General features: G+C 54.4%; 1 protein-coding gene across 2 annotated transcripts; it reads left to right on the top strand.

Annotated features, from left to right (window-relative positions):
- Window positions 1-3,967: 3,967 nt before the first annotated feature.
- On the top strand, window positions 3,968-9,380 carry NDST2 (N-deacetylase and N-sulfotransferase 2; the record flags this gene model as incomplete). 2 transcript variants are annotated; one of them, XM_079718897.1, is made up of 13 exons in its annotated part: window positions 3,968-4,972; window positions 5,165-5,252; window positions 5,570-5,724; window positions 5,910-6,095; window positions 6,357-6,485; window positions 6,617-6,799; window positions 6,886-6,982; window positions 7,349-7,472; window positions 7,598-7,772; window positions 7,971-8,141; window positions 8,247-8,356; window positions 8,555-8,657; window positions 8,752-9,380. In XM_079718897.1, the coding sequence occupies 13 exons, from the start codon at window positions 3,968-3,970 to the stop codon at window positions 8,875-8,877; spliced, it is 2,652 nt and encodes an 883-aa protein (XP_079575023.1). The 2 variants fall into 2 exon arrangements, with proteins under 2 accessions (XP_079575023.1, XP_079575024.1); XM_079718898.1 differs by lacking the exon at window positions 8,752-9,380 and having other exon boundaries at window positions 8,247-8,319; window positions 8,555-8,616.
- Between the last annotated feature and the right edge of the window lie 13 nt (window positions 9,381-9,393).

The raw sequence follows: 9,393 nt of genomic DNA, 5'->3' as shown, positions 1-9,393 counted from the left end.
GAGCAATTGGTCATGGCCTTGGTTTCCCCCAAAACAACTGTGCAGACCTGTCTGCACAAATGTCTGCACTATTGGGGGATAGATGGGTAGGCCCCAGCTCCCTGGACTGCCTTAAGGAGGCACAGGAGCTGGGAGAAGAGGCAAAGCTACAGGTTTACCTTGGAGCCATCTGAGAAGAGAGCAGACTCACAGGTGCTGGTGCTTGGATTTAGCCAGGCTCCTCGGAGCACCTCCTGCATGCCCCAGCCCCTGGGCCCTAACCCTTTCCTGCCCTGCAGCCTGCAGTACCAGCACGCAGACACCTTCACCACAGGGTTTGGTTTTGCTGGCTTGAAGACGAATGGTCTTAGAGTTCATTAAGACCCATAGCTTCATATGGCTGCTCCAGCCCCACTTCTTAGCATTCTTAATCTTCTTCTGGGGCTAATGTCAGCATCTATAGACAATAGACTATTAAAAAAAATCACCTTTTAAACAGGAAATGAGAAGGCATTTGATGCAGAATTTTTGCATGATGACATAGAAATAATTTAAAAATAGTGTTTGTTCTGAATGTTGGTAGACCCTTCATAGCTTTGTTACAATGAAACCTTGAAGATATTTAATAAAATAACCTTTAAACACTCCATTGTGTTACTGCTGTTGGAGGCTTATGGCCAGAGGCTTAGATTTAACAGCTTGGGTTACAAGGCTTCAGGTGGAGAGAGGTACCTTCTCCCACCCGTTTTGGGCCCATGTTAGAATAAGACTTCCTCGTAAACTCACCAGCCTCCAATTAGTTCCCCGGGCTGCTGAGGCGGGTTTGGAGCGGGGGGGAAGAACTCGGGCCCTTAGCGGGTGAGCTCTGAGTCTCGCCCCGCCCCCGGGCCCCGCCCGCGTCCAGGACAGCCCTCCCGCCCCTCAGTGGGCCGGCCCGGCTCCCCCCCTCCGCCGGGCCGAGTGGAAGAGCCCACACCCTCGGCCCGCCCCGGCTCCGGGAGCCTCGGCGCCGACGCTAGGCGGACCGTGCCACTGCGCTGGGAGGAGGGGGGCGCCTCTGCCGGGACGCCCGGAGCCCGCCGTCTATGAGGCTGCGGCTCGGCCGCGCGCTGCGGAACACCGTTCGGCGGCCCGGCACCTCGGCCGCGCGGCTGCCCGGCCCGGAGGCGGGGGGGACCCGAAGTGGGGCCGCGAGCGGCTGCGCGCCGCCTCCCCCCGCTGGGAGCGGTGGTTGGGCCCGGCTGCGGCAGAGCGTTCGCTCGGAGATGGCGGAGCCGCCGCGACGCAGCCCGAGGCCCCGAGAGCAGGGAAGCCGGGCAGCCCCGGGACGTGGCGGAGCCCGGGGACAGCGGGGACGCCGCCCAGTCCGCCGGGTGAGCCGCCCTTGAGGGGACCCCCCCGCTCAGAGTGTGGCCCCCAGCCACGGTCCCCGCAGTTCTCCCCTCACAGATTTCCCTCAGTGTGGCCACCGAAACCGCCCTCAGGGGCGTCCCCGGCCGCCCCTCGGGGCGGCCTGCGCTCCCCTCCCCCGTCCCTTCCGCAGGCCGCCCTGGCAGTGGCCTCGTTCCCCTCGGCTCGTCCCCTCCGCACGGGGCTCATCCTCCCCTCGGGGCTCCCCCCAGCCCGACGCCCGCCCCGATGTCGCCTCAGCCTCCTCCACGCGCCCCTTGCCCCATTCCCTTTAATGCTCCACGCCCGACTCTCTCCATACCCACCTGTAAGCCCATGTTCCCACCAGCAGGGCCCTCCATCCGCGACCCCCGTGTGCCAGCCCCCCACGCCCGTGTCGCTGCTCGGTCCCCCTCCTCCCGCTGCATCTGCACTGCCGGTCTCCCAGCGCGGGGCCCACACCCCCGCCTTCCCCAGCCCGCTCTCTGTTGCTCTCCTCCTGCTGCTTCCCGCACCTTTAGCCCCCTCCCCGCCGCGGTCCCGTTTCAGCATTTATCCTCCCACCCCAGTACTCCCTCATCACCCCTCCCCTAAATATTGTTGCTTCTTCTAGGTTCGAAGCTAAAATGCAGTGGTTAAGACCAGGGCTGGAGCCTGACAGGCCTGACGATGAACCCCATTTCCTCCACTGACTGAGCTGTGTGATCCTGGGCAAGTTACTAAGTTCTCTGGACCTCAAATTAGTCATATGTAAAATGGGAATATTAGTTATCTCTTAGGGCCGGTGTGAGCATTAGATATATGGAAAGCTCTTAGAAGAATGTCTGGCAAAGTGTAAGCCCTCAGTAAATGTTAACTCTTATTCTTGACCTCGTGGGTGATACACCCCCAGTATCTGCTTCCCCACAGTGACTTCTTCTCACTACTGTGTTTGCCCCAAAAAGTTTCCTCTGATTCTTAGGATTCGTGCCTTCCCATCACCATTTTGATCCTTTCCCAGCTCTCTTTTCATGCCGATTAGTTTTACCCAGGCTAAGGCAGAACTATTCTTAAGTTGTCTCTCTCAGTTCTGAAGGACCCCATCTCTGCTTAATCACCCGGAGATGTGTATGTGTATGTGTCGGGGGGTGGGATGTGTGGTAGAGAGAGATCTCCAGCCACTGGCCTTACTTCAAGTGACTAAGGTGGGGAGAGTGACGCTTCTAGAAATAGTCTATCTACTTAAGGAAAAAAGTCTCCGGAATTAGGTCTCCTTAAAACTATTTTCTGATCCGACTGTTCTTACTCCTTCTCTATTATTGATTGGATACTACTTAAGCTCCTGTTGCTCTCTGTCATCCAGCCCCATTCAGTTCGCTCTGTTTTTGTAACAGGACTCAATCCCTCATGTCTCTCCAGGCTAGCTCAGGACCCTTCTGAGCTGTTCAGGGGTGAGGGTTTAGTACCACCTAGGCTAAGTTAGGAAAGAGAACTGGAGTGGATAGGGGGACAGACTCTGGACTCAGCTCTCTAGCTTTTCTTAGGTGCCAGTGATGTGGCCTGCTCTGGAGCTACATTGTTATCACCCCTCCTGACACTGGCACAAGTGAGGTAAAGGGGAGGGATGGGTAATTTTTCACAAGCAGTGGAAAAGAGAATCCCCAGGTTCTGGGTTTGGAAGGTAATAGAGTGATTAGCTAGCACCATTTCTCTTCCCTCTTGAATTTCCCCACCATAGTGTCCACCTGACTGCAAGTTCGTTAGTGCTGTTAGCCTGTGGTGTTGGGTTTGATAGATGACGAAGATTAACAGACACATGAGTGTCCTCTTATCTGATATTTTGTTGGAGCACGGGACTTCTGGGGCTTTCCGTCCCTTCTTCATGGGACGAACAGAGCTCCTGCTGGCTGACCAACTGCTCTGTCACGGGTTGGGAACTCCTTTCAGAGCAGGTTCATTTTCAGCCTCCTGGGCTGTTTGGCCTCTTGTCGATGGGAAATTTGTTCCCTTCTAGACCTTGGATATACTGCTTCCAATTCTGAGCTTAGCTCAGGGAGGAGACTTTAGACAGTATTCTAAGAAAGGGAACAGGCTGTGAAGCTAAAGTATGAGACTCAGATTATGTTGTTCTTCTACAGGAGCTTTTTTTTTTTTGGAGAACAAACCATCCTGTGAGCAGGAGGTAAGAGAAATGGGGTGAAGAGGGGAATGGATTACTGACACAGTTTCAAGGAGAGAAGTAACCCATTGATTTCTCTGTCTTACAGGTAGTGAGGGCAGAGATTGTGAACTTTGCTGACCTCTGATGTGAGGAGCTCAGCCAGGACCAAAGGTGGAGCCTGGCTAGATTTGCATCCTGAAGCCATGGGCCAGTGGGCCATGGTGACCTGAGACCAATGGACCCTGTCCAGTTGCCCCCTGTTGCCCCTTCTACCTCCCCTGTCCTATACTAAGGGGACTTGTTTCCACCTTTTCAGGGAACTGGCCCTGCAGGAATCCCTTTCCCCTCTTTTCATATCCTTCTACCCTCCCAAGAGAGCCTCAGCCTATAGAACTCCTCCCTCCCATCCCCTAAGGTGGTCCCCATCCCTGCCGCACACCCCCCACCCCCCCCCACGCCATGCTCAAGCTGTGGAAGGTGGTACGCCCAGCTCGGCAGCTGGAGCTGCACCGCCTCATACTGCTGCTGATTGCTTTCAGTCTGGGCTCCATGGGCTTCTTGGCTTACTACGTATCCACCAGCCCCAAGGCCAAGGAACCATTGCCCCTGCCCTTGGGAGACTGCAGTAGTGGTGGGGCAGCTGGCCCTGGCCCTGTACGGCCTCCAGTCCCACCCCGGCCCCCCGGGCCGCCAGAGACAGCCCGAACTGAACCCGTGGTCCTTGTGTTTGTGGAGAGCGCATACTCACAGCTGGGGCAGGAGATTGTGGCCATCTTGGAGTCTAGCCGTTTTCGTTATAGCACTGAGCTGGCACCTGGCCGAGGGGACATGCCCACACTCACTGATCATACCCGTGGCCGGTATGTCTTGGTCATCTATGAGAACCTGCTCAAGTATGTCAACCTGGATGCCTGGAGTCGGGAACTGCTAGACCGGTACTGTGTGGAGTATGGTGTGGGCATCATTGGCTTTTTCCGAGCCCATGAGCATAGCTTACTGAGTGCCCAGCTCAAGGGCTTTCCCCTTTTTCTACATTCAAACTTGGGGCTCCAGGACTACCAAGTGAATCCTTCTGCCCCACTACTGCATCTCACACGCCCCAGCCGCCTGGAGCCGGGTCCACTGCCCGGTGATGACTGGACCATCTTCCAATCCAATCATAGCACATATGAACCAGTGCTTCTTGCCAGCCTTCGGCCAGCTGAGCCCCCGGTGCCAGGACCCTTGCCTCGCCGGGCCCGGCTTCCCACTGTGGTACAGGACTTGGGGCTTCACGATGGCATCCAGCGGGTGCTCTTTGGCCATGGCCTCTCCTTCTGGCTTCACAAACTCGTTTTTGTCGATGCTGTTGCGTACCTCACTGGCAAGCGCCTGTGCTTGGACCTTGACCGTTACATCTTGGTAGACATCGATGACATCTTTGTGGGCAAGGAAGGAACCCGCATGAAGGTGGCTGATGTTGAGGTCAGTCTTTCTTTTTCCTGACTCATATCTTTCCTGAGAAGCTGTTTCAAGCTCTGTCCTATCAGACTCCCTTCCTTGATCCTGAGCTTGTCATAGGTACGCTCCCTGCCCTTTCTAGGCAAGAAGAATGCTACTTCTCATTTTTCTCCTTCTTAGTCTCCTGATTTCTCATGTCCCTGCTACTCTTCCCAGGCTCTGTTGACCACCCAGAACAAACTCAGGACCTTAGTCCCCAACTTCACCTTCAACTTGGGCTTCTCGGGCAAGTTCTACCATACAGGTGAGCTTCTCCCCTGCTCCTTCAGCATGTCAGTCTTCGTTTGATCTGTGCCTTCACTGTCCATGCTCCTGGGCAGACAGGTTGGAGAAAAGGGGCAACGTTTGGGGTCCGAATGCTGTGAGGAGCTAGCAGTGGGTATGAACTTAGGTTAGCGTGGGCGGCTGGAGGGCAGGCTGGCAATCGGGAAAATAGACAGTCTTAGGTGGCCAGAGGTCAGCAATGTTGTCCCAAGGATGGAAAGTGGTCAGTGTTGTTACAGAACAAAGGAGGGCACAGGGGCTGGCCGGCTGTGGTCAGTGGTCAGTGTGTGGTCATAGGGACAGAGGAGGAGGATGCAGGGGACGACATGCTGCTGAAGCACCGCCAAGAGTTCTGGTGGTTCCCCCACATGTGGAGCCACATGCAGCCACACCTGTTCCACAATCGCTCCGTGCTGGCTGACCAGATGAGGCTCAACAAACAGTTTGCTCTGGTGAGACCCTTGGATCTCTTCCCTGTACTTTCTCCCAAAGATGAGGCTTCCTTTTCAACCCTACCCTAATGGGGTACCCTTTCCCTACCCTTTCCATTGTTCTTTCTGTGGAGGCATCCCCACCCTCTTTACCCTCTACTCCCCAAACCTCACCAGGTCCTGGTGAGAGTCTCTGCCATTCCCAGGAGCATGGGATTCCCACGGATCTGGGGTACGCTGTGGCCCCCCACCACTCCGGCGTGTATCCCATCCACACACAGCTCTATGAGGCCTGGAAATCCGTGTGGGGCATCCAGGTGACCAGCACTGAGGAGTATCCCCATCTCCGCCCTGCCCGCTACCGCCGTGGCTTCATTCACAATGGCATTATGGTGAGGGACTCCCAATACAGACTTGAATCAAACTCCCACATTTGGACAGCCTCCAACCTGCATTGTCCAGGTTCATCCATATAACAGGGGGTAGAGAGATGGAAAGTCATGATGCACATAGCAAGAGCTTTGTTGCTGTAACTTCAGACTGAGTCCTCCACAAACCCAGGGAATCCTAATGCCTCAGGTCTTTTGTCCTTAATCTACTTCTCATTCTACCTTTCAAATCTCATCTGTCCCTGTTTGTTCTTTTCCCTTCAGGTGCTGCCACGGCAGACGTGTGGCCTCTTCACTCACACGATCTTCTATAATGAGTATCCCGGAGGCTCTCGCGAACTAGACCGGAGCATCCGAGGGGGAGAACTCTTTCTGACAGTGCTGCTTAATCCGGTAAGGTGCCGAGAGGAAAGGCTAGAAGATTGGACAGCCAAAGTGTTTGCATACTGAGACTTTTGCTCACCAAGCCCACTTCTGAAGTGGGGTAGGCTCTCCAAATCTGACATGCAGGCACCCCTTTTCAGATCAGCATCTTTATGACTCATCTGTCTAATTATGGAAATGATCGGCTGGGCCTGTACACCTTTGAGAGTCTGGTGCGCTTTCTCCAGTGCTGGACACGGCTGCGCCTACAGACCCTTCCTCCTGTGCCTCTCGCACGGAAGTACTTTGACCTCTTCCCTCAAGAGCGAAGCCCCCTTTGGCAGGTATAGGTGGAGCTCAGGCTGACCTAGAGACGTGATGGGGGTGGCCATTGAGGAAAAGATTATCTGATTCTTGGCCTCACCTTCAGAATCCCTGTGACGACAAGAGGCACAAAGATATCTGGTCCAAGGAGAAAACCTGTGATCGGCTCCCCAAGTTCCTCATTGTGGGACCCCAGAAGACAGGTGAATCATCCTTAGGCAACTTCTGTTGCCTTGCCTTAAACCCAAAGAATTCTTTGGCCAAGGAACTCTCTTCTCAACCCACCCCTTATTAATCCAGTCCCTTGAGTGATTCTTAACCTGGTTATATATCAGAATCATCTGTTGAGTTTTTTTTTGAAAGACCCACAAGTGATTCTGATGCACAATCAAGGCCGAGAACTACCATTTTAACCCTTCCCTGGGCCTCTCTCAGGCTTTCCTTTTCTCGCTCTAGCTTGGCCAAACGGTATTTTACCACCCAGAGTGATTATTTTCTCACCTCTTTCAAGCTGATGTTCTTGAGGTGGATTCTCTCCCACAATGGCCTGGACTTTCTCTCCCATTTAGGGACCACAGCTATTCACTTCTTCCTGAGCCTGCACCCAGCTGTGACTAGCAGTTTCCCGAGCCCCAGCACCTTTGAGGAGATTCAGTTCTTCAGCGGCCCTAATTACCACAAGGGCATTGACTGGTGAGACCTGGAATGCTTCTCAGGACACTCCCTTCCCCTAAAATACCCCATTCCAGCTTCTCCCAGCGCAGATGTCTGGCCCCTTCACTCCGAATTCTCTGCCTCTCCTCTCTACTACTTCCTAGGTACATGGATTTCTTCCCTGTCCCTTCTAATGCCAGCACTGATTTCCTGTTTGAAAAAAGTGCCACCTACTTTGACTCAGAGGTTGTACCACGTCGGGGGGCTGCCCTCCTGCCGCGAGCCAAGATCATCACTGTGCTCACCAACCCTGCTGACAGGGCCTACTCCTGGTACCAGGTGAGCCTGAAGCTAGGCACACATCAGAACTTAAGAGAGGTGGTGACTGCTAGAGAGACAGAAAGGAATGAGGGTAGGGAAACTAAGCTAGTGCCTTGGGGAGGGGTGCCTATGCTGTCTGTTCACTAGACCAAGAGTAAGGGCAGAACAATGCTGTCAAATCACCAATTCCTTGCCTTCCTATTCCTTGTCCTTCAGCATCAGCGAGCACATGGAGACCCAGTTGCTCTGAACTATACCTTCTACCAGGTGATTTCGGCCTCCTCCCATGCCCCTCTGGCACTTCGCTCCCTACAGGACCGTTGTCTTGTCCCTGGCTACTATTCCACCCATCTGCAACGCTGGCTGACGTATTACCCCTCTGGACAGGTACAGTTCCCCAGTAGCCCACATGGGGGTCCCCTTCCCCTCCTTTTCCCTTCAGCCCAGAGGCTTCTAAGGAATACAGAGGGAACCACATCCCTGTCCCTTTAGTTGCTGATTGTGGATGGGCAAGAACTGCGTACCAACCCAGCTGCCTCAATGGAGAGCATCCAGAAGTTCCTGGGTATCACACCCTTTCTGAACTACACACGGACCCTCAGGTGGGAGAGCATGACCCAGGGCAGGATGACTCGGGGGGAGATGGGGAAGCAGGTTGACCGTGTCTGTTTGGAAGAGCCATGGATTTACCCTGTCTTGCAGGGAGAGACGTGTGTCCCTCTGGGCTGGGAGAGGTAGTGTACATTTATGAGGCTTGGATTTCTTTTCTGTCTGTCACCCAATGGCCTCTTGTTGAGCAGGTTTGATGAAGATAAGGGATTCTGGTGCCAGGGACTTGAAGGTGGCAAGACTCGTTGTCTAGGCAAGAGCAAAGGCCGGAAGTACCCAGATATGGACACTGAGGTAAGCAAAGCCAGGGACAGGGTATCCCTTTCCACCTGTAAGATCTGATTTTGTCCACTCCTTACCATTTCTGACTTCATTTTTCTCCTGTTAGTCCCGCCTTTTTCTTACGGATTTTTTCCGGAACCATAATTTGGAGCTGTCGAAGCTGCTGAGCCGGCTTGGACAGCCAGTGCCCTCATGGCTCCGGGAAGAACTGCAGCATTCCAGTCCGGGCTGATGTATCAGCCTCCCGTACCAGCAAAAGCCCCCTTCTTCCCTAAGGGGCAAGCCCAGAGCAGGGCCCACAAGGGGGATTAGAGTGGCCTGGCCCCGCCCCCTTCTACCTCAGTGGCCTCGAGGCCTGGGATGGCTAAGAAGGGAAGGGCATCCCTTTCCCATAGGTCTGGGGTCTAATAAAGGGGCTTCCCTTGATACCCCACAAGATGGTACTAGGCACCTTTGGCCCATGGTCTTGCAAGGTTGGGGGGAAATGAGGGGGTCCAGGCAGGGTGTAGAGGAACGTATTAATCCAATGCTTTCCCTCTTTATCCCCAGCAGTGTATCTATCTCTAGTGGCCGTGGGAGGCACCCCTTACTGTGGGATCAATGGGATCTACCTGTGGCCCGGCCTCTCTAATGTCATTCACATTGAATGGGGATGAGGTCGGACGGTGGCTCACAGAGCTGAATAGGAGCCCTAGCTGTGGGCTAGAAATGAGTTTAATAAACATCCTTATTTTTCTCTTTTGTCTGC

This window comes from Hyperoodon ampullatus (genome assembly GCF_949752795.1).
Source record: "Hyperoodon ampullatus genome assembly, chromosome: 1".
Classification (NCBI taxonomy): domain Eukaryota; kingdom Metazoa; phylum Chordata; class Mammalia; order Artiodactyla; family Ziphiidae; genus Hyperoodon; species Hyperoodon ampullatus.
Note: the sequence above shows the minus strand (reverse complement) of the source record. Positions and strands in the feature narration are given on the sequence as shown.